The 25218-nt window shown below is 38.3% G+C and overlaps 1 protein-coding gene across 3 annotated transcripts; it reads right to left on the reverse strand.

Annotated features, from left to right (window-relative positions):
- PRICKLE4 (prickle planar cell polarity protein 4) lies at window positions 1-24965 on the reverse strand. 3 transcript variants are annotated; one of them, XM_087959782.1, is made up of 10 exons: window positions 24765-24965; window positions 24446-24656; window positions 12525-12615; window positions 11033-11204; window positions 9563-9670; window positions 7438-7575; window positions 6232-6435; window positions 5346-5532; window positions 3192-3515; window positions 1-1476 (listed from the first exon to the last, which is right to left on the reverse strand). In XM_087959782.1, the coding sequence occupies exons 4-10, from the start codon at window positions 11186-11188 to the stop codon at window positions 911-913; spliced, it is 1683 nt and encodes a 560-aa protein (XP_087815908.1). In that variant the 5' UTR covers window positions 11189-11204; window positions 12525-12615; window positions 24446-24656; window positions 24765-24965; the 3' UTR covers window positions 1-910. The 3 variants fall into 3 exon arrangements, with proteins under 3 accessions (XP_087815908.1, XP_026532676.2, XP_087815909.1); XM_026676891.2 differs by lacking the exon at window positions 24765-24965 and having other exon boundaries at window positions 24446-24762; XM_087959783.1 differs by lacking the exons at window positions 12525-12615; window positions 24765-24965 and having other exon boundaries at window positions 24446-24751.
- Window positions 24966-25218: the final 253 nt, after the last annotated feature.

Consider the following 25218-nt stretch of genomic DNA (forward strand, 5'->3'; position numbering starts at 1 on the left):
TCATTTGAGAAATTGTATTTTATTTCATTGTTTGAACTTCCAGAACATACAAATATGTGTCATAACATAGTAAGCAACATCCAATCAGAACTGCTGCTATAGGAAGCCTCAGTTTGTTAGTGACTTAAAGTTCCAACCACAAGTGTGTGTTTAATTACAGTCTTGATGGGATGTGGGAGTCTGCTGCAGACATTCAAATGAGGCTGTATGCCATGCTGAGATAGGAAATCTGAGTCAACATGAAAATAAATCCTGTAGCAGAATGTTTTGGAAAAATATCTTAAGTACAGAAAACAAGTATAAGATCAAAGCTGTTTCCGTTACAGGTGAAAGAGCATTAAGTGGTTAGTTTCTTCAGAGCAAATGTGGAGTAATCATCGTGTCAACCTGAAATACTCCCAGTACTTGGCAGAGCCAAAGTTGAATACCGTAGCTTTATATCTTCAAAATATCATCAAAACTAAACACATATATCATCAAAACTAAACACATATAGTCTGAGAAGCAGATAGTATTTTTTTCTTTCTTCAGCATCTAATGTGATGAAGAAAATTTAAGAATTAATTTTAAACTCTTGAGGGATCCAAATAAAAGTGGTTTTAGAGATTTTCTTATAGCTACGATGGAAGCTATCTTTATTTGATTTTAATAAAAATGTGCTGACTCATTAGAAATAATTCTCCCGGGCATCCAAAATTATAAAACAAATGGTGACTTTTTAATCTGCTTTTTGGATTTAGAATTATCAGCCTTGCAGCAGGAAAAGAATGAAATATTTATGCATGCATGCATGCATCTTTAAGCAAGTTTCTGATACTAATTTTAATCTAGTCATTGCAGAAGATGATCTGCTTTCATTATTGTTTCTTCCCCCTTTGCTTTCCCCCTTTTGCTAATCATTGCCTGTCTGCTAGGATATACTACAGTGTTTGCTGTTGGCTCTTGCTCTGGCAGCCCACCCTATTCCTTTCCCAAGTGTTTCCTGCTCCATGTTGGCAAAAGCTACACATCTGGAACCAGGCTTTGGAATTGGCTTCCCAAAGAAGAAACCTTCTGGCTCAGAGTCAGAAGAGGATGAGGATGAGCAAGTGAGATACTTGGAATCATCTAGTTCCCCAGTAGCTTCCTGTTCCTCAGTGCTGCCTTCATGTATTCTGTCTGGAAAATCCATAATTAATACAGATGCCTGTGAGGCTACCGAGTGCCTGCTTTTGAAGTGGAAGTCCGCTTGTGGCCGAGATGTTTCTTGAAAATAAGTTTTCAAGTTGCAATTATCCCTCAGAACTGTGGTGCTCCAAGCTGTGTCCATAGAATGAGAGATGGAGATTCGCACATCCTCTTGAGGTGAAACAGTCAATGAGTCAAATACATGAAGCTGTGGGGTGATTGTTCTATTTCTGAAAGAAACTGATTCCTCCTGACTGTCAAACTCAGCATACACTGAGGAATTCCCACATGAGTGAAGCCTTTCAGTCACTGCAAAAGGAATTAAACGTTAGCATTTATGAGAAGTGGGAATGATCCTGATTACTGAATAATTCCTAGAAAACATTCCAATAACCATTTGCTGATAACAATGAGTTAGCAAGAGGTTGACATTTCCATACAGGCTTGTTTACACATTACTTTAAATTATAGTTTGTTGTTTTTTTACCCTGGTTTGTTGTATTAACTATAAAAGCTTGATGCACAGAATCTGCTAAGACATAAATCATACCTTAGAAACTACAGTGTCTAGGCTCATGTACCACACAGAATCAAAATCAGACATTATGGCTTTGCATTTTATAACTCAGCTAAAGGTTCCAGTTATTCTTTGAAGCCATTTCACAGATTCATTGAGTTGGAGTCATTTAAGTTATAGTCCCGCTCATTGCAGGAAAGTCAATATAAATTGAAACACAGTCAAAGGAAAACTCACAAATTTTTCCTCTCTAGTTTAAACCGGTATTAAATTTTGATTACCATTCAGTTAGAATCTACTAATGTGACTGTGTAATCTGCCATAGAATTTTGCCTGGTCTGTAGTTCGCTGGATTCTTCTTTCTTCAGTTTGTGAAGATAGAGATAACTACCCTTCTGTAGCCACGTTTGCTAAACTAGTTCTACAGGATTTCTCAAAGAGAATGTATAATCATATAATACACAAGTTATGTTGACCAGACCATTTGCAAAGTGCTTTGTATTCCAGTTGAATTAATTCAAATTCAGTAGGCAATTCCTTATATTTTTATCAAGCTAGAACTGGAAATCTGTTCCTCCAAACAGCTCTTCTCTTAATTGGCTGAAGAAGATACTGAGTGAAAATAGGAGTCAATTAGTTCCACCCTTTTTATTCATGGAACTGGAACACTGCTTCTTTTAAACATAACTGATTGATTGTTCTTAGCATCTTTAATTATGGTTTTCTCATCTACTTGTAGTCTTCCCTGTTTGCAAGCCTCTCTTCCTTCTCTCTTAATGAGTGTCCTTTTTAACTTTTCAAATCTTCATTAAGCTTTTTAGGAAATTATATTGGCTTTTTCTGCTATCTACATTTTTTCCTCATTGGAATTCTTTGCAATTGTGCTTTTAAGAAATTGGGTTCTATAAATTACTTATCTTTCCCAATTTCTCCTGATATTGTTCTGAATTCATTAAAATCTGCTTTTTTGACATCTAAGATATGTAATCAACTACACCCAGTATTTGTTTCCACTAATTTCAAGAATTCCAGTATTATATGGTCATTTTCATACAATTTCTACTATTATTGCCATTGTTGTCTGTATTGGAAACTACCATCAGTCCAACGATTGGTTGGCTATTTCTGAAGCCCTAGAACACGGTTATCAAACTCGCCATGTCACGTTATGTTTTGCAATGTTTTTACCCTTCATGGAGTTGGGGTGTGCATGGGCTGCACATGACAATCCAGCCATGGGCCGCCAGTTTGACACCCCTGCCCTAGAACATCCTATAATTGATAATAGTTGTCAGCTGCCTTCTTCTTACAATACACTGGCATAGATTGCCTTCAAATGTGCAATGATGATAGATGTTAGTTGGAAACTCAGTGGAAGTATATTGAGGTTATATTACCTACAGAATCTTAAACAAAACTGCAAGAGGAATTCAATAATAGAAAATCTTCATCTGGGCAAGCATCTGTTCCACCCAAAATTCTAAAGGATGATATTCAAGACCCTTACCAACTGCACTTGCCCTTTCCTCACGGCCATCTCTTTGAGTTCTCGCAGTTTCAGAGGAGCCATCAGGGCTGCTGTTTCTAACTCTTGAAATTGGGGTGGAGTCCGGGGATGGAGCAGAGATGAAAGCAGAGTCAGAGGAATCTGAGTCACTGGAAGACAAAGCTGATTCCTTTTCCAAACTACAGGCCTCAGAGCAGAAGAGAAGACCATTGCGAATGGTGATTGGCTGACCCAGCAGTGTTTTATGGCAAAGGCTACAATAGAAACACGAGTCTTTGCTGTGCCAATGTTGACCTTGTAGTACGATCTGTTTACTGTTGACACCTGTGAGAAGAGAGTAATCAACAAGCACTTCACCTCCTGCAGTGTTGCTGGAATACTATTTATGTCCTAATTTGCTTAAGAACTGTCTGTCCATTATGTTGCAGACTTTTAAAAGACAGAATAAAAATTCAAGTTTCAAAATGTGTAAATAAAAGACAACACAAGCTTAACATTAAATCACAATTTTTTATAAACATGAAGTGGCATTGCATACTAAATTAAATTTTAACATTGTGAACCTTGTCCAAACTTCACAAAGCTATATAGCAGCACTAGTGATATTGATTCTATATTACTTTTTTGCTTTTTACTTTTCTTGGTTCATATCTTGGGACAGGCACCTCTGGCCTTCCAGCTGTTGTTGAACCACACAACTTCCAGAATTTTGTATTTTCAGGTGGCTTTGAAAACAGATTAAATTCCTACGGTAACACTATTTCACATACAACCACTCACTCATAACCATAGATTTCAATGGAACTTATTCTTAGACAATAAAAATAGGATTCCAGCCACAAACCAAATGCCAACAGCCACAAAATCCACTGAATGAACCCCAGTATCAGCATTTATCAAACCCAGAGAAAGCTTGTTAATGAACTATAATTTAGGTAGTCATCACAAGCAGTTAACCATTTATTTATTTATTTATTTAAAGGCACAATAAATATAACATTACTATATGTTTGACACCTATAACTCTATTTGAAAGCTCCTCAGTGATATTTTGAGTTTTTCTGAAATTTTCATTTGATCCTATGAAGCAAAATACATGTTTAACGTTGCAACTTTCGCATTATCTAAGATACTTTCAACATCTTTATAATTCTGATGACTACTACTACTACAACCGTTATTATTTTTGCATAGAATATGACCTGATCCTAGCAGCTATAAATGAAGCTAACACTTTGAGCTGCAAATATAAGAATGGAAGATCTTGTCATAGTAAACTGTAATAGATTTCTATACTTGCAACTATAAGAATTGTAAGGAGAAGTTGACCTAATTATTAAATTAGACACAAACTGTATCTGTTGTGGTGATAAAGGGCATATTAAAGCTTATTAATTTCCTTTGTAAAAGTTTAGTTTTTTGTGTAGCTTGGTAGCAATAATTTGAACTTAGAACGTAACACCTAGTGGTATGGTCTTAAAATGGAGACAGCTAATATAACACAGACACCTTAGACACCTAGAGGTAAGTCACAAGAAATCAACACTTAAACACTGATGTTTATGGTACATGTTGATAATATCATGAAGAATATTAGAAGTGTGAAAAGTAACAGTAAGGCCAATCTAATAGCTTATCAAAACATTCCACAGGAAAAGGTGCTGTATAATTACATTAATGTTTTTATCTCATCTCAATACTGATATAATCTGGAGAATAGGGTTACTGCAGAATCTCTTCCCCTCAATTTGTTGGCAGGGAGCCCAGTGATCACTACAAGTAATTTCTAATAAAATATGCTTTGTTGCTTCTATCTCCAAATGCTTTGGTTCTCCTTTTAAGTGAGCATTTTTCTCATAACACTATGAACACACATACATAATACATATATATATATATATATATATAAGAGAGAGAGAGAGAGAGAGAGAGAATGAAGATAGTCCCAAGTAACCTTTGGGTGACATTCAGGCAATCTTTAGGCAAGTTGATACTTCTGAAAAATGGGAAAGGCCGTAAACTCTGTGCACATGTTTTGCTTGCAGGAACATGCCAAATTCACTCCTTATTAGGCAGCACTGATCTAGATGGAGTGATGATATGAGGCAGGTTCATACTTTTCTTCACAAGTCTACAGAAGGATTCTGGACCTACCAACAATCTCTCCACAGGCTTGACAGATATCTGCATAAAAACTCTCAAAGCAAGCACAGCAGTAGGGTTGTCCACCTTTCATCACATATTGCTGAATGCGCAGGGGCAAGTCACACTCGAGACAGCAAAAGTGTTCTTCATGCCAGCGCATGCCTTCTGCCTCCACGCACTCAGAGGTGAAGATCAGCTGAAGAGACATAAGCGATGAAAGTTCATACTGCTATGAACTAGATATGAAGGTGAAGTATGCAGTGTTCCAAGATCAATTTTCTTTCTAAGGTAAGAGCACAGGCTACACAACTATTATTTACTCAACCCTTTGCAGTGACCTTATTCTATAAATCAAGCTTTCTGCTTAAAAATACACCATATTTATCCAATTGATAACATTCTCTTCATATATCTCAAATAAGTCATAATCTATTCTTTAAATATCTCCAAAGCTATCAGGCTTAACGCCATGTTAAATATGTACACTTTGTTTACTTTTGCCTATTTTATTTTGATATTTCTACGACAATTATCACTACCCAGCTCTGTCAAGAATTCTGAAACTCCACTAGTAACACATTGGTCTCTGCATATTCTAAGTGTTTATCTTCCTATACCATGTACCTAATTATCTTCCTATTCCCAATTACAAGATCAAAGAATTGAAGGAAGTAAATTTAGGAATTTCTACAGGGGATAAGAGAGATATATGGTTAAATCTCCTCCAAAATAAAATCTCCAATTATGATGGGAGAAAAAAATTAAAAATCCCATTATATCATGAAACCTCTCCTATGGGTAACAGGATTCTAGCTCCAGTCTATCCATCTGCATATGGAAATGGCCAGGCTAGATATATCAGTTGATTTAGTTACAAGAATACAAACATACCTACCTGATCACATGAAGCACAGCGAGGGCGGAAAAATTCTGCATGGTGCCGACCACAAAAAATCTTCTCATCTTGATAGAAGTAAATTAGATCTATGAGTGGTTGCTGGCAAATGTGGCAGACAAAGCAGGTAGGATGCCACCAGCACTGTTTGCCCAGCTTAGAGACAAATACACCTTGGTCTCCTCCGATTACATTCTTATCACACTAAAAATCAAGCAGAAAGAATTTATTTTATCTAAGAGCCTTAATTATAACTTTCTTCCTTCTGTAAACTATTAAGACTGCTATGCATGCTTTACTTTAATAATTAAAATCAAATTATTTTACCCAGGCAATTTAAATTGTGAGTGAAAGGAACATGCATAATACAATGTTAGCAAATTGCATTTGTTTGCCTAGATGTTTTTTTTCTGTGTATAGTTCTATAGTGTTTGCTGTTTTGTCTAGTACAAACTCGCAGTGTCATGTTGTCACATGACGTATTGTGACTTTTTTCCTTCGCTAAACCGAGAGTGGGTGTGGTCAGCATGCAACACATGCAGGCTTTGGGCCGCGAGTCTGACAACCCTGGTCTAGTATATATTGGTTTTCATAACAGGAGTCAACCACTCTGTGTTCCTTCAACCATTACAAATATTGTATAGTCGTTTCTTGCATTTCTAAGATTTCAGTAAACATTGCCTATATCTTTTTCAAATATACTTTCTCCGACATAAGGACCTACAACTTCCACCTGCACCTGTTACCCAGTGGTGGGATTCAATTTTTTTTTACTACCAGTTCTGTGGGCATGGCTTGGTGGGCATGGCAGAGGAAGGACACTGTAAAATCTCCATTCCCTCCCCACTCCTGGGGGAAGGTTACTGCAAAATCCCATTCCCTCCCCACCCTACTAGCCTGCTTTCCAGCTCCATTCTCCTGTGCAGGCCAAAAAAAGAACACCCAGCTGATCAACTGGGACTCGGGAGGCAGAGAATAGATGGAGGTGGGGCCAATCAGAGGTGGTATTTGCTGGTTCTCCGAACTACTCAAAATTTCCACTACCGGTTCTCCAGAACTGGCAAGAACCTGCTGAATACCACTTCTGCTGTTACCATATCCAAAATTAGTATAACTGCAAAGAGCACACTAAGCAGGAAAAACAGGGCTAGAGATCAGTCCAGACATCTCCATAATATGTCCAATATCATGGTAAGAATAGCTCACATTTCTGCATAAGTACTCCTCAGCTGTGAGAGGCAGATGACGTAAAACTCCCTGTCCCAGGGATTCCTGTCGCCGCCATGCAGCAAAGGTACGGAGTTGTTTTCTTTCCTCTTCCCCGATGAATGGACAATATCTCTCCTTAAATTAAAAAAAAGCAAAAATGGTGTCAAGATCGAAAAGAAGCAATTAGATAAATATGTATATTTGAGATGCAGGAACAAAACAGAGATAGGTGTTGATCAACTTGCAAATATTTTTGAAGTTTTATTGTAATTCCCAAAGATACTTTTCAAACCTTTTTCTTGTTTTTTGTTCCTTGAAAACATTTCATTTCTCATTCAGCTTCTTAGATGAGAAGCAAAATGTTTTCAAGGAAAAAAAAAACACAAGAAAGTCCGGTTGCCTTTTGAAAAGCACCTTTGGAACAACCATGACCTGGATGATTGAGAATCTGCATAGACATTTATTATAATAACATAATTTTATTTTTACATTTGCTTTTATTCAGCTTGGTTAAAAAAATTGGCTTGTAAATATATAAATGAAGCTCTTGCTGCATATAGTTATCTTATTAGTCAAGACCGTATCATGTACAGTATATGTTAACAATAAATCTCAATGCTATATTTAGTTGGCAGCTCATTTCTCTTAGCTCTTAGCTCTTTTTCCCTCTTAGCTCTTTTTCTCTAACATGATTCTGGAATACTATGCACATCTACTCAGATGAAATCCTACTATGTCAAATGTGGCTAACTCCTAAGTGAAAAGACAGAGGATTACGGCTTGGCTTTTCTCTAAATCCTATTTTTGTCCAATACACGTTTGGAAGGAAAAGTTTTTAAAAGCCTGGGCAGTGTGTTGCAATTTAGTGATCTCTTTAATATCTGAGTACTAATTTTGACATTAATGTTAGAGTCAGTCCTGCCCATATGGAGGGTACCAAATTGTGAGAGAAAGTGCTAGGAGTTGGCTAGATCATTAGAACAGCATTGCAACAATAGCTTTAATCAAAGCTGGTTACTAGTGGATGTGAACCCAAAGAGGTTATTTGTAAAGATAGCATATTCTGGGTAGACAAAAAGAGACATTAAATCTATCTTTACTTCAGTGGGCCAGAAATCTCTTTCAGTTGTTTATTCTTGGGAACAGCAATAAAATCCTAAGTCAACTTTCTGACTGGAGTATCCTAGAGCAGGTGTTCCCAACCCATGGTCTGTGCACTGGCACTGGTCCGCAGCATACCAGAAACCAGGCCACACAAACAAGCAAAACCCCATCCGCGGGTGCAAGCAGCACACGAAACCACACCCTGTCCAGTCCGTGGAAAAACCTCTCTCCACAGAACTGGTCCCCAAAAGGTTGGGGGGGGGGTTGTCCTTCATGGGAACATTAGTTGCAAATAAGTTTGGTGATGGACACAAGGGGCCATAGGGGCCATACAAAGGAATTTTCCAAATCCCAGTGATGTCAAAATTACAAAACATGTCATGATATGCAATACAATTTTGCATTGCATGTAAGAACATGAAGAATAAAATTGTGTTACTATGCACATTTCATCACTTGTCCCCTCTCTGTTAATCTTCTCATCACTCCTTATCCTTACGATTTATATTGACTGTTTCCTAGTATGATTTGATTGATCATACCCTATGACTATCATTAAGTGTTGTACATTATGATTCTTGATTCTTAACAAATGTATCTTTTCTTTATGTATATTGAGAGTATTACACCAAGACAAATTCCTTGTGTGTCCAATCACACTTGGCCAATAAAGTATTCTATTCTATTCTCTTTTCCAACAGGCACTTGAATCACCAAGTTAGTGCATTTTTATTATTTATTTATTAAATTTCTATACCACCCATCTCACTTAAGTGATTCTGAGCTGTTTACAACGTTTCTTTGGTTACCTTTTCTCCTTGTTACCATATAGATTCTCCTATTGCTGTTTTTTTTAGAAAGATCATGAAACTGCATGACTAGAATTTGAAAAGAACGGACAGCCCAAATAACTTTTTCAGTGCAAACAAGGGTCATAAGAAAATAGGATTCTTCAATCAAGTGATGCACTAGTAAAAAAAGACCCGGCAAATCCTGGGTAAGGTTTTAAGAAGCTTACATCGCAGTCTTGTGGAGGCAGCTGGTAGAGGAGAATTTTGATACGGAGCTGATTGTGAATAGCAGCAGGTACCACAGCTGATGAAAAAGAGCTACTGCTTTGTAATACCTGTAAAAGTAAATGAGATGGAAATGAAACAGTGATATCTCTATGTATTGGGGGAAAAGAGTTTCCTGCACTATCCTTTGTTTTACAGGTCATCTTCTCTAAGCTTGATAAAAGAATCTGAGGTCCTTCCCACATTAAGAGATGAAGGGATAATTAAAACAAACCAACAGGAAGAAGAGAGCTAATTTACTTTCCATTTATTGTATAGCACATAAACTAGGAAAAGTTTGACAAAGGCTACACCTATCCTCCTGCATATGAGTTTGATCAAGCAGTTAAGACTTGACATGGGAAGTCTCTTCACCAAAAGAACAGAAAAACTGGGCAAAAAAGTTTTTTTTTAAGTTTGTTTCCTGCACTTTTCCTTAGCCTTTTTCCTGAAAATTAAAAATACTGAAAAAATATATTTCCTAATACATTTATTTATATTATACGATAAAATTGTTAAGATGAACTGAAATAAGTTTATACAAACAGAAACGTTTTTTGGAAATACAGCAAATTAAGAAATAAGTGAAGACTCAAGGCAAAGTGAAGCTTTCTTCCGTATAGTTTTAGTACGAAAATGATAAATTATCAGACACAGAAAATACTGATAATTTCAAATTCAGAAAAGAAGACCGATTAAACAACATTTCATAATTCTGGAAATTATGAGTAGTCTGTCTTTCTCACCTTTTAATTAAGTTTAATAAATCAAATTATACACGAATCATTTTATAGAGCAATAAAATTGTTTTATATCTATAAAGAGCATATAAGTATTACACGTATTTCAATTTTCCTCCCTGTTAGTGTTTCCTCCCCAAAATGGAAAGGGGATCTTTGTTTTTTCCCCACTCCTTCAAACTTGCCAGAGTGTTTACTTTACATCTTCAAGTGATTTTATCTTTTCAAGTTGTAATTATCTACTGATTACAATCCACCTGTTTTCAAATTCTTTTCTTTCTCTGGAATCAAGCTTGAAAATAACAAAAGGACATGTGTGCCATTTTGACATATACACAGATTCATGTGGTGTAGGCTTGGTCCCAGATCCAGAGGCAGCAAAAGGCAGTAGCCAACCTTGTTATTGTCATAACTCCAAATGATTGTCAAATGAAAACACTGTTCACTAGCTGACCTGGAAAAAATCTCAGCAGGGTTAAACCTTGTGAATATTGAAATAGGAAATCAAAATAAAATCCCTGTGAAATTGAGGGGGGAAAACATCCTGGAGTAAGGCAGTGACAAACCATATTGTTTGAAGAAGACAAAAATGACCTTCTGCATATAGTCGTCAAGGAGTCAGACCTGAGGGAAATTTTACCTCATACCAAAAATAATATATCACACAGAGATGTAGATCTGAAAGTGTCTTACTGGCTCTGATGGAGGAAATCCAGTGGTTGGACCAGGATAATCTTCCAGGGCGCAGCCAGAATCACTGTCTGAAGATGAAGCAAGTGGTAGAGAAATTACAGTTCTATTACATGGAGACCTCTCTCTCTGGGACCAAATATGGCTTGGCTGGGACATCCGCAGAAAGGAAGTGCTGGGGAAAAAAAACCCAAGTCTATTAAAAAAAAAAAGGCCAATTCTTTCCCTTTCCCTTACAGTCTACCAAGAACACTGTTAAACACCAGCATGGCACCTATCAGATGAGATAGACTTTGGCTACCAACGTCTCAATTATACAGGATTGCTAACATATGTTTAACATAGATTACTAAGATTTTCTACTATATCTGTGAGGCAGAGGAGTAACAGAAGCAAATATTAATTGAAGCAAGTATTTCACAGGATCATTGCAATGTGGTGGGGGGTGGGTGGGGGTGAGATTTGTAGTCATGTGGCCTTTTAAACCAAAAGGATACTTACTGTGGGGGATTTTCCTTTGGACCAACATATATTATATTAATCACATTAAGAGTTCTTGTTAGAAGAACAAGCATAGTCACGTTCTATAGACATAAATTATACTGCTAATCACTTTGAATATGACTAATTTCTTATTCACATATGGCTAAGGGGTACAGGTTTCATTCTGCTCTATTGCACTTTATATTGAATGCCTTATATTCACAAGAAACCCTGTTATAATTTTTAACTTTTGCAAAAAGGCTGTAGAGATTCTCAGTCATCTAGGTCATGGTTGTCCCAAAGGTGCTTTTGTTTTAAAATGGTTGCTATAGCCAAATATTTACCTGAAGTATGTCCTCCTGCTCTAACAAGACAGGGAAAAGATAAGTAGTATCCTATGAAGTTAGCTTAAATGGGAAGGAAAACCCACACCAAATTCCCTTCTGATATGGCTATTTTGTGAATAGCTACGTCAACCTTTTTGTGAGACTACCCAAATCAAAAGTGCCCATCATTTCCAAAATCTGGGGATTTTTGCTTTAAATGACTTCCAGACTTACAAAAAATATTAATACAAAAGTACTAGAAATAAAAATTACTGGGTCGCTTAACAGGGCTGAAATTGAAAGGTTCAAACCACTTGGTATTGTTTCCACACTCCTGATCCCACAAAGAGCAGGCCCAAAGAGCCCAGCAAAGTAGCTTTGGTGAAAATTCTGATGGTAATTGATACTGATGTTAATTCTAGGCTTCTTTCATTCCAAAGATGCACATTTGTATTCCAACAACTTTTTAAAGCAAAAAACCCATAATTCTTCCATAAAGTACTGGGATATATCCTAATTTATACCTCTGGAAATGACTTCAATCAAAATATCTAAGTGCAATCTTTCTAATTCCTAACTTTATTTTGTGAGTCTGGATTTCTGGAGACAAGAGGTCTAGATCACAATATTTTCATTATCAGCTAAATTGAATTTACCCCCCTTGTATTTGGCTCCATTATACTTACAGAATCCTATCTTCTAACAACCACGTTAGATGTATGGTTTCTCTCCAGAAGACCTTCTCAATACCAGGATTAAGGAGTGGCAGAGTCCCCTCTAAGCAAGAAATAAGGGATATTTCATTGATTACAAGTGATTGCAATTTGAATGGAAACCCACTGATCATTTTTTAATAAAACAATTCACAATCATAGAATAGCCTTCTTATTAGTAAGATTCAACCTTGCTCTTGATACTTGTATTTGGGAAAACATATTATGTGAGAGTTCATTCTTACAAACAGAACATGTTTTTCCAAGCTTATTGTGTATTTTATAAAGATACTTTGTCCCACTTTTCTCATTTTCCTGCTTCTACAGTACTTCCAATATTATTACTAAAATGCATTGAAACCACATTTTTCCTTACCATCAGATCCAGACACACACATAAATATTACTTATTCAAACTGCCTTTATTTTTCATTGTGAGTCACATAAAGCTTGGATGAAACACAGTGGCAAAGATATGCAAATAAACAAGGAACCGTACCAGACATATGCTATTTCAAAGACTAGTAGATAATTTCACATAATCCCTAATTTGTTACAAATTGCCCACAGGTGCTTGTTAACTGGAAGAGCATTCATTTTCTCCTCCTTCTTGAGGCCATGACTATTTCATAAATGGTTGACATAATACACATTTAAAGTCATGCCTGTTAGTATAAAAGTTGGCTCTTGTTCCATTTATGTCTACCACGAGTTAAAAACTCATATCTGAAAAGTTTTTGCCAGCCACAAACATAATCAACTAGTCTGATATCCTTGTTGTGATGTGATTATTGTGTGGGTGCATAAATTGATAGCAGTAACTATCAATTATTAATTGATAACTCTAAAGCCTAACCCATTTGGCAGGAAGAAAGCACATTAGTTGAAATAAGTGGACATAATTGATTGGTGCTTGAAACTTACTGAGGGCCAAAACGTTTTGGTGGGCAAAAATAAAAGCCCAAATATTTTATCAGCTAGTGCTAGCAAAATTAACAGTGTTATTTACAACAATGCTTTACTCATTTTCTGAGAAAATTTTCTCTATACACCTCTTATTGAACATACATTTCCAGAGATTCTGGAATGAAACAACCATAATGGACAGACATCTTGTCAAACTAGCTGAAGAAAACAGAGGCTTTGTGGTTTTTAGCAGTGAAGGGCACTGCTTCAATTACTAACCTTGTAGGCCACACACTATTATATATGCAAATAAATGTACTTGCATTTGAAGTTAAGTAGCGACTATTGCCAGTCAAGGAATGAAGAACTGTATCTGCTATTTTGCTGTCCCCATTTCTGATCCCTATTCTGACTCTACTGTATTTGTTCTGAATCGATACTTAATGATGTTGTCCTCATTATCTCTGTGTAATGCATAAAATACAGAGTGTGATTGACGATTCCCCTAGCCTCCGAAAACCAAGTTTCAGATTACTCTGGGTTCTGTTTGGGAGGCAACAGGAAAGGTTTGGGCCTATCTTCCCCCTTGTTACACAAAACCACAAAGGACCATGGAATTAAAGCACTTGTAGCACTGCACTATTGCATCATTCATCTAAACTAGCATTCACATTCAAAAGTGAACCATCTTGTATCAGTGAAAGTAGCAATGCTTTAGTGGAAATATCTCAGAAACTATGCTGTAAATGAGACCACAGTAAATGTCCGTGATAAATGGACAGAATCAGAATCCAATGGCTCTGCTGATACCATCCCATATTCCATGGACCATCCCATATTCCATGGCACACATTCCACATTCTATGGCTGCATTGTTATAGTCTTCCCTAACTTGGTACCTTCAGATAGGTTGAACTTCAACTTTAATCAGTTCAATCCAGAAAGGGAACACTTATCAGTTATTTGTTATAAGTTAAGGTATTATTACTATATAATAAAAAAAAGTGGATTAAGTGTGTAAGTATATAATTAACATCTAAAAATAACTGATACAAATGAATCCAGAAACTACCATCCTGCATGTTGCTTGAATTTTAATTTCAGAATTTGGGGAATCTTAACTATGGATTTATCAGTTATAACACAACACACACCCCTGCAAACTATAAAAAGCAGAACATTCATTGGATCTTCTTAAATAACTTGCATGAAGCATTGTTGGCATTGTTTTTAGGGGAGCCCTTTTCTAGTCTTCGGACCCTGGCATATGCCCAACTTTGCCACTACACAATTGAGGACTCACACACCCTGTCTGTGAGAAAGCCTGACAATGGCCTTTTAGTCTTGCCCTGGGCTTCATTTCCTTCCTGACTCTCCTGAAAGCATTGTGGAGACTTGCCATTTTAGATAAACTTTTCAAAATGTCACCCTTTTATTTTTGCTACTTTACTGAGTTTAAAGATAATTATGTTGTTTAATGCTGTTTCTTGTAACTTTTAAAAAAATGTTTCAAGGCTTCACAGCTTTAAAAAGCAGAACAGACATTTCATTCAACACACTTGGACTGTTCATGCTGTGACTAGTTGAATTAATAGGCATGGCATGTGCCCAGATTAGCAGCAAATCCGCTGCCATTGTGTGCAAATTGTTATACAGTTACTGATACATAAGCTGGCACTTGGGTGTGTGGCAAACCTATCAACACTACCCCAGACTTAATTCAAACTGAGTTGATGTAATGAGTCCAACTTCCTAAAAAAGTTATGAGTCAACTCAATTTTCCAAAAAGACATTTTCCATTCACGCAGACATATATTTACATGGCAGGGATGCAGATATTGTTCAACAGTTTATTTTCAGAGATATGGCAATTTTTTGGTTCTGAAGTTACTCAGTTTTTATCTACACTGGCTGTGGGACATTGATTTTTCCCTTCACGCCTTCATAAGCCTGCAGCGTTAATCATTCCCAGATGCTTGGGCAGGGGGTTCACATACTGGGCAACTTTCCTGGTTAATGGTTATGGAAAGAAACAGGCTGATTTTTTTCCAACTCTTTCTTGCTGACTTCCTTCCTCTTGTCCGTTTCCAAAACAAAAGGGGTTTTGATGGCAGTTTGATGGCTCAGTTCAACTTCTGTAACGACTTGGATACCTTCCCAGAGAATGGCTCTCTCTTGTTAACTTTCCTTTTCCAATACTAAAGTGAGCAGAGAAAAAGGGGTGGCCTTGAATGGGACTGAGGAAGAATGGAGATGCAATAGCCTGACTCTAGCAGGAACCATCAGTGGTTATAGTTTTAGTGGCAAGGTGGTGATCCAATCAGATGCTGTTTCAGCATGTAGTTATAAAAAGCTTTTCTGTTCAACCGGCAGGTAGCCAGAGAGCAAGTAAACAAGTTCTACCTGATTCATTTGGGACATTTCACAATTTCTGAAATTCACCTCAGAACAGAACTACTAATATAGAGGGACATATAGTCAAAGTCAAATATAGCATAAATTACTCTAGCTTCAGCTACCTATGTTTTAGGTTGGGAGAAGGAATGGACGCTTCTGTACATTGCCATTAGATTGCAAACAGCTCTCCCAAAATCAAACTTTCTCTTCCTTGATTTCTGATTTTCAACACACATGGCTGGATATTATTCGTACCTCACTACAAAATGGCAATTACACAATTAAAAATCTTCAGCAGATAGAAGGCAAGGCAACTGGAAACTGTAAAGATGAGCAACCAATGACCAATTCTTTTCAAGTGCTTCAGAAGCATGCCTCATTTTTGGTTTTGTACAGTTTTCTTAAATATAATTAGCAAAGAAAGCACAAGTTGTTTAGTTTGCATCTGGATAAATAATTACGGTAACTCAGCAAATTAACTCAGCACATTAGGAGGAAAAATAAAAACAATACAGGTAATCCTCGAGTTATGCATGTAATGCTTACATTTGTAACCTGAGGATTCGTTGGAGTGAATCACATCAAACAAACATGATCACTCCCTGCTTTCATCCACCCATTTGCTAATTGAATGCACTGGTCATTAAGTGCACATGTGGTATCTCCAGGTGGGGAAGGCCATGGGGGGCAGGGCTAACAATGGAACAGGCCACCTGCTTCAGACCCACCCAAGGCCTCCTTTGACCCACTGAGATACCTCATGCTCCCTCCCCTGGAGCCCCCACAATTGCTCCTCCCCCATATCCTGCCATGCCAGGTCCTTTACCCTGTGAAGATCTACAAGCTGTCTCCTCTCAGCCTCTCTGCTGCAGTTTCTTTGCCTGTTTGCACTCTTGGTGCAAAAAGCATTTGGAAGCTGATGAGACTTGAGGCAGTGAAAATGCAATGCTTCAAGCTCCCATCGGCTTGCAAACGCTTCTCATTCCGAGACTGGAAACTTCTGGGGGCTGTGATCTTGCACTACAGTACTTTAGGCCTCTGTTCTCTACCAATGGAGGCCTGTAGCAGATCTGCAGCAAAAGGCTTTGCAAATGTAGGGAAGACCTTGCGCAGATCTCTTGCAGGCTTCAGTGCGCAGAGAACAGAGTCCTACAGTACTATAGTGAGAGAACATGCAAGTTCGGTAGTGTGAAATCACACGCTACTGATCTCACGTGATCTTGTGCTACTTTAGGTCTCTGTTCTCTGAAAATGCATGGAAGCAGGCAAAGGAACTGATGGCTCACTAAATCGTCACAAAGTAAATGACTCTCCACAGGCCCAGTTCCTGTGGGGACCTGGCAAGGGGTGGGTGGGGTGAAAATAGGCAGAGTAAATGTTGCAGTACCTCTGTGGTCTTTCATAAGTGTGAACAACTGTCATGGTGCAGCAACACTCGTAACTTCGGGACTGTGTCATAAATACATGGAGGGGGGGAATAGAATGTCGTAACTTTGAATGATCGCTAAGTGAACTGTCATAATTCGAGGATTACCTATAGTTGATTTTACCAGATTCCAATACCTTACTTCCCAAATGTAAGACAAATATAGATAACTAGTATAGATAAACATTGGAGGAGAAGACTATTTCTTTAGCAAGGTTTCCAAGAACAAATGGCCATGTGAATAAAAATTAATTGTGTAACAGCAGAGGGGCGGGAAGGAATTTTTAGAGGTTTTATTAAGTTCAACTTTACCAGTGATATCTAAATCGACTATCATCTAAAACAGATGAAATGGATCATGCAAGTGAAACAAATCCAGCACCAGAAAATTCCTACCTAGTGAGGATTCAGGAGGTCTAGGTGAAATTCCATACTACACATATGATCAAAACACATATTATCACTATTTTAATTGAATTTCACAATATTTAATTTATTTGCATATTAGCACAGATTGAATGAAGGCAGTAAAACTTAACCGGGTTCTTGTGAATCCTTAAGAATTTGTACAAATCATAACTTGTGGATTTCAAAACCCCAATCAATTGTAATCTATTCAACAAACTGTGGTTAAGATTACAGTAATTTAAATTGCATTGAGTAATTCAAATTCCACTTAAGCTGGATCTAATCTATTGCATTTTTCTCTGCAAACAAAATCTTTATAGAAAAGAGACTGACCAAAATGAAATGCTGAGGATACCTATTTCAATTAAACTAAAAGGATGCAAATGACTTGAATCAGTTTCAGATGTCTTGTTTTTAAAGCAACATTTGTACCGTATGCATGTTTCTCAAATGAATTATTGCAAGAGTGTCAAAAATCCCATACTGTATATAGTATGGAAATTTTTCATTCAAGTTGTTGTGCGAGCCTTCACTTTCACATGACAGGTAGACTACTTGCAGTAGTACTCCAATTTTAATTTTCACCAGTATATTTAGGTTCAAAAGCCAACAGGTAAATTAAACAACAATCTGTAAGCAATAATTGGGATAGTAGTAACTAGTAATATATTTGTGGTTTCCCTAGAACATCTTTACTGGAAATTTCCAGGCAAGAGGACCTCAAGACCCCTACCTATAGCACTGAAAAATGCATGTTTTCAGTAAGCCAATTATATCACAAATTATTTCATCAGAACAGGCAACCAACTACCCCATCAGATGACTCAAGCCAGAGGTGATGACTGAATAACACAAAAACTGTCTCTTCCAAATGAGAAGCAGCAATCCTGTTCATATCACTGCCTTCATTAAAGACTCTGTCAGCAGCCCTGTCAAATTAGCTACTGCATGGCCGCTCTCATTAAAAACAACCTTTTTCAAAACTCTGCACAAATACTATGAAAATGAAGCTATTTAGATTTGCAAGACGTTTTAAAAGCCCCACCCGAAAATTACTGGCTGTCTCCCTCCCTTCACGATATACTGTTTTGGCCTGACTCCCTTTCCAAATTAATTGCTCTTGTGAGGAGAGCTGGCTTTTTGTGCCTCAACATCAGGTATGAAGGACCAATTCTTTGCAATATAGAAAGTTCTCCTCAGTTTAGTTATTCTCTAAATATGCAGGGGTTCATCTCCCATAATCCCTACTATCAGTGGAGAATTCTGGAAGTTGTGGTCTCTGGAGTACAGCAGCTGAGATAAAAATCAGTGTTCTTCCAACCAGGTTGGCTCCTGGTGAATGCATCCATGCAGTTTTCTTAGCAATTTTAAGTAGTTCCCCATTTCCTCTTCTACAGTATTTTCCCCCAAATTTCATCAGAAGGCAGGCCGCAAACAAAGGCATTACTACAGAGCCACTAGCCTCACCCCACTGACTGCTACACTTTGTGCCAACATGAAGATTTCTGAGTCTATTTCTTAGGGCCTCCATGAATGAGAACAAACAATGCCAAGGTTTACAGGACTGGGGAGACCTAGACTCAGTCTCGAAAATTCACTGGGTCTGTCACTCTCTCTACCCAATGTATCCCAAACACAATTGTTGTAGGAAATTGGTTAAAAGGATTACTGTGGAGGGAAGATAGTCTAGATATCAAATGAATAAAGGCCAGGCTGTTAAACAGTAGGGAAATGGAAAAGTCAGTGTTCCAGCCAGGGACCTCTTCTCATTTCCTCATCTGTTTTCTTTAGCAGTCAAAGAAAAAGAAGATTGTTATCTAGGGGTAGAGACAAAAGCTCTCCATAATGGCTTGACTCCGGACATGAGATTGGAAATCTGGGGGGGAGAATGAGGCAACCATATCTGCCACTAGAGAATCTGTCTATACCATAGTTCCAGAAGTGCACAGTGTTAGATGTTACAGCCCTGTAGAACCCTGTAGTAAGGGTGCAAGAAGCAGCTCCAATCAGCTTAGACTGATACTAACCCATGGGTGGAAGAGACCTCAGACTGAAACATGGCAAAGCAGGAATGTCTGTAGCATTTTCCTGCATCTCTGGCTATTACTGAAGCCATATAACGGCTGTCCTCATTTGTGTAACCATGGATGGCTCAGTAAAATGCTGTATTAGTAGAGATACTATTAGAATGGATTGTCCTTGCCTTTATTCATTATGGATCACTGCAGAGCCATATAAGAGTTATTTGCTGGGTCATAGGAAACAAGAAAAGGTGAACTGTAGAAACTATTTGTAACTACATGCACTGGAGGCTGTATGCTATGCCCATTGTCACTTGCAACATAAACATTTGAATGAAAAAAAGGGTACTTTAGAGGTGAAACATCTGCTTTCACCTTTATTCACGTAGGACCATGAACCTAAGATTAAGCTTCTGGCTTGATAATGTGGATAGCAAAGTTAATATCCACCATAAACTGTATCTGACTTAGGACCAGCAGTGTTGTATTTACCCATATCTCATGCATCATTTCAAAAAGATCCACACAGTTACAGCTGCAATTAGCCTAGGTGTGGTATTGAGAAAGCCTTATCTCATGCCAAACTGTACCTCTTCAAAGAGGAACGAACTTTTCCCAAGGCACATGGAACATATTTGTATAAATCAGAAACAATGATGTCTGCAATTAAAAATAAAAGCAGAGTGATGTAGTAGTAGAAGGAAACAGGAATCTACATCAAACAAGGACTGTTGAAATTTTTTACATAACAAACAACATCTGGCAGCTCATCTGCTACCTAGGAATGAAACTGGAGCCATGAGATAGGGGAGGAGAGGGAATCTGCATTTCCATGAGATTATGAAGTTGCAACTATGAAAATAATTATACCTTCAGGGATCTTTCTACACTCACAGCTGTTTCGTGAGAATAACCTCTGATCACATTCTAACGTTTTGGGAGGGGGGGGATACTTATTTAGGCAATAGATCAGATGAAATTACTTTGATGAAAGAGAAGATGTAAGTCCTGCTGATAAAAGGCTTTTGATTCCTTTCCATTTCAAGTGGATTTGTTTCCCCACCACCAATTCCACTGCTAACAAAAAGAAAGCAAGATTATGTCTTTTGAGAGCTCACGGTTACAAAAAAAGGAATATCAGTTTTTAAAATTATTCCTTGATTAACAAGACATAATCTCCCACCACGCATCCTGTTCCCTCCCTGGACATCTTTTCATATTACTGAATTTTCAGTGTTTATTGTTTCATTGTTTTATTCATTATGTTTACATTTTTTAATTTTACATTTTTACTGTTGTAAACTGCCCAGAGTAACCCCAGGGTGAGATAAACAGCTAAACAAACAAACAAACAAACAAACAAACAAACAAACAAGCAAGCTGCAGAAGCAGGTAGACTTGTAATTCTGTATCTGAAGTATGTAACAAGATGAAGGCTGGGAATTATTATCTTTGAATTCTAATTCAGTGAACAACCAATGGTGAAGCAGTGTATGTCTGCTACTAATTAACTGCAGTGTTTGAATACATAGTACTGTTAAAAGCTGATCTGGAGAACAGATTCAGAAAACAAGAGCTAAGGCTCTCTTCTTTCTCTTTTTAAGACCTCCCTATAGAAGAAGGCAAGCACATCCAAGAGATAAGGTATCTTTCACAAATCCTGGAACACCAGGGAATTACCATGAAGATGGGACCGATTCCCATCTTCAAAAAAAAAAAAAAAAAAGGGTGGAGGGGGGACAGATCCAGGAAACTACAAAGCAATCAGCCTAACATCAATACTGGGAAGATACTGGAAAAGATAATAATTAAAAAACCCAGATCTTTGAACCTCTAGAAATAAATAAAGTTATAACTAAAAGCCAGCAGGGATTTATTAAAAACAGATCATGCCAAACCAATCTTATTTCATTCTTTGACAAAGTAATTCAATTAGTAGCCCAGTGAAATGTTGTGGACATAGTATACATAGACTTCAGCAAGGCATTTGACAAAGTAGACCACAACCTTCTTGGTAAGCTAGAAAAATGTGGGATAGACAGCATCACCACCAGATGGATTTGCAAACTGGCTGACAAACCATACTCAGCGAATCGTTCTTAACAGTAATACATCTACATGGAGAAAAGTAAGCAGTGGAGTACCATAAGGTTCTATCTTAGGCCCAGTACTCTTCAATATCTTCATAAATGACTTTGATGGGGAAATAGAAGGAGAACTCATCAAATTTGCAGATGACACTAAGCTAGTAGGAATAGCCAACATCCCAGAAGACAAGCTCAGGATCCAAAAAGATACTGACAGACTTGAACAATGTGCCCTATCCAATAAAATTAAATATGTGGAAAAAAGCAAGGTTTTACACTTTGGCAGGAAAAACCAAAGGTATAAGTACAGATCGGGCAAAACCTGACTCAAAAACGTAATTGTGAAAGGGACCTTGGAGCCCTAGGGGATTATCACTTAAATATGAGCCAGCAGTATGCAGCAGCAACCAACCAATGAATACAATCCTTGATTGTATAAACAGAGGCATAGAATCAAAATCATGTGAAGTATTAGTACTGCTTTATAAATCCTTAGTAAGTCCAAACCTGGAATACTGCATCTAATTTTGGTTACATTACAAAAAAGATGGGAAAAAGTGCAAAGAAGGGCAACTAAGATGATTAAAGGCCTGGAGATTAAAACATATGAAGAACAGTTTCAGGATTTGGATTTGGCTAGTCTAGAGAAAAGGGCTAAGGGGGACATGATAGTCGTATTCCAGTGTTTGAGAGGCTGTCACAAAGAGAAGAGGGGTCAACTTATTTTCCAAAGCATCAGAAGGCAGGACAAGAAACAATGGATGGAAACTAATCAAGGAGAGAAGCTACCATTAAAGAGAAACTTCCTAACAGGGAGGAGAATTAACCAGTTTGCCTTCAGAAGTTATGGGTGTTTCATCACTGGAGGTTTTTAAGAAGAGACTGGATAGGGCCCCTTGTTTGAGCGGGGGATTGGACTAGAAGACCTCCATGGTCCCTTCCAGCTCTGTTCTGACTGAAAGTATATTATTATGTGTACTTCAACACAATCGGCCTGTAAGACAGGGCATAATATTCATGGCCATAATTGTGCTGTTCATTATCCTTGCTTAGCACTGATACCACAGATCTTGCCAGACCTCGTAGCCATACAAAAGCATAACATGTCAATATTGTTCCTTCTTTGCTATAAAGTAGAGGTCCGCAAACTTGGCAATTTTAAGACTTGTGGACTTAAACTCCCAACTCCTATGCTGGCTGAGGAATTCTAGGAGTTGAAGTCCACCAGTCTTAAAGTTGCCAAGTTTGAGGACCCCTGCTATAAAGTATTTGAATCGTGAGGGTGTGAAAGAGAAAACGCAGTCTCTAGAACATAAAAGACTTTCACCAGCACTCTTTTAAATGTTCTTACTGTAGGCAAATTTCACAAAGCACAAATATTCACATGAGAAATCAAATATATTAGGGGTACCAATTATGGGCTGCAAAAATTCAGGAAATTCCGCACACCAGCAAACAGATATAGAAAATTCTAATTGTTGCAATTGTCTAGCAATTGTCTGGATTTTGCAGTCCAAATCTGATAACATATGTTTCACATAATTAATGACCTAGGTAATGTTTAGAGTAGTAATAATTTGAAGTTACCAATTAACCAGCCTCTAATTGTAAAGATGCTCTCTATACAGAATTACATATGACAAGATTTATTTTATTTATCAAATTTAGACACCACTCATCTCGCTCATGAAAGTAGAAGCAGGTTCCTAATTGTTCAGGTGATGAAACAAATACAGCCCAGTTAGAATGTGTGTGCACCGTTTTGCAGATTCGTAGAAGAAATGTAGTGGAACATGAAAAAGAAGTATTTTTTTTACATGTTTATTTATTCAGAGGATGCATCATTAAGAAACATTTTGCTCTCATCCAAATTATCATTAACTGACTCCAATTTCAGTATTTATTTACAACGAACACCCTCAAACATCTAAAACAAACACCCTCTCAACTCAAGTCAGAAAGGTCCTTAATGCAATGTACTATCCCTATTTTAATCTATGAAAGATTTCCAGTGGACTAAGGCTGTTTGTAATCAATCCTGTGCCCAGTTCCCTAAAGAGGAGCTTCCGTTTTTAACAGGTTATTGTACCTACATGAAAATGCCGTTTTATCCTCATCGGGGATTGCAACCACAAAATTCAAGTAAGAGATAATAGACCTTAAGAACTACTGGCAGATTTTTATTTTATTTTATTTTTTGGGAAAGGATTGTCTCACCCTCTTTGCTTTTCTTCCGTACCCACAGGGGTATTGGAGTGATTGGAGCGATTCAGATTCCGCCAAGTCAACAACGTTCGCGCTGATTTGAAGGCAACTAATTATACCCTCTTCCTGCAGCAACGAGGTATGTGTGGGGTTGGGATGACTGCAAGGGGAAATGTGATTTTATTTCCCCTCCTCTTGCTGCACGGCAACAGCACCGGGACCCTCAAATCTGGGGTTGTGATGGGTTGTCCACTCCAGAGATCTCCAACCTTGGCAACTTTAAGACTTGTGGACTTCAACTCCCAGAATTCTCCAGCCAGCTCTGCTGGCTGGAGAATTCTGGGAGTTGAAGTCCACAAGTCTTAAAGTTGCCAAGGTGGAGACCTCGGGTCCACTCAAAGAACCACCTTCGTCCTTCCTGAAAAGCAACCCGAGATCACTTACCTGCGGTTGGTGCTCCTACTTTTCCCCCCACCGTCAGGAATTCCCCGGCCAACTTTCCTTCGCCTGGCGAGCAACTTTTCAGGCAATAGGGCGCGCTCCTTCCGCCTCTCCCCAGGGTTGTCTCCCCCGCTTCTTCCTCCTCCTCCTCTTCCTCGGTGTCCTCCACCTGCCTCGAGTGCAAAACTCCGGGCTCTGGCCGAGAAGAAAAAGCCTGCGAAGCGAAACCAACTCAGCTCGGTTTAAGGCGGCGAGGCTGGCGGCGCCCGTCGTCGCTTGGACTTTGCCTTCTTTCTCCCGCCCCCCCCCCCCATCTGCTTACCCAGGAAACGGGATCCGTGTCCGCCCGGGTCCTAATTAGAGAGCTTTCTTGCCCTTAAGACTCCAGGCAGCCAATGAAAGGGAAGCAAACCAGAAGGCAGGGAGGGGAAGAGAGCGGCCGCCCTGCGGGGAGGTGAAGGTTAACCCTGCGGGGAAGGCCCCGCCTCTGACTGATCCTTTCCCTCCCTTTTGTTATCTCGAGCTGTTATGGAAACCCGCAAGGGACCGCAGGGAGGCCATTTCCACATTACGGACGTTTATAGCGTTGAATGTCATCCAGCCGGTGCCGTAATGCATCACGAATGAAGCTCGCAGGGAGGGTTTGAGGCCAGGCTCTACGAACTACTCAGTAATTAACCGGGGAATGGCACGGCAGGTATTCTGGCACGTGCTTTTGTGGGCTCCGTTTAAGCAGATGCTTGGCTCGTTAATCTCTCTCTCTCTCTCTGATATGA

Source organism: Notechis scutatus, chromosome 3 (assembly GCF_049901735.1).
Source record: "Notechis scutatus isolate UNSWTSFEM ecotype Mainland chromosome 3, rNotScu1.2, whole genome shotgun sequence".
NCBI classification, from domain to species: domain Eukaryota; kingdom Metazoa; phylum Chordata; class Lepidosauria; order Squamata; family Elapidae; genus Notechis; species Notechis scutatus.

Excerpts from the sequence above, each read along its gene's own strand:
- PRICKLE4 (XM_087959782.1), bottom strand. The coding sequence starts at position 11,188 with ATGTCCCAGCCAAGCCATATTTGGTCCCAGAGAGAGAGGTCTCCATGT. Across the intron at positions 9,671-11,032 it reads GATTTCCTCCATCAGAGCCA|GTATTACAAAGCAGTAGCTC; the intron begins GTAAGACACTTT and ends TTACTTTTACAG. Across the intron at positions 6,436-7,437 it reads AGGAGTACTTATGCAGAAAT|TGTGATAAGAATGTAATCGG; the intron begins GTGAGCTATTCT and ends CTTGATTTTTAG.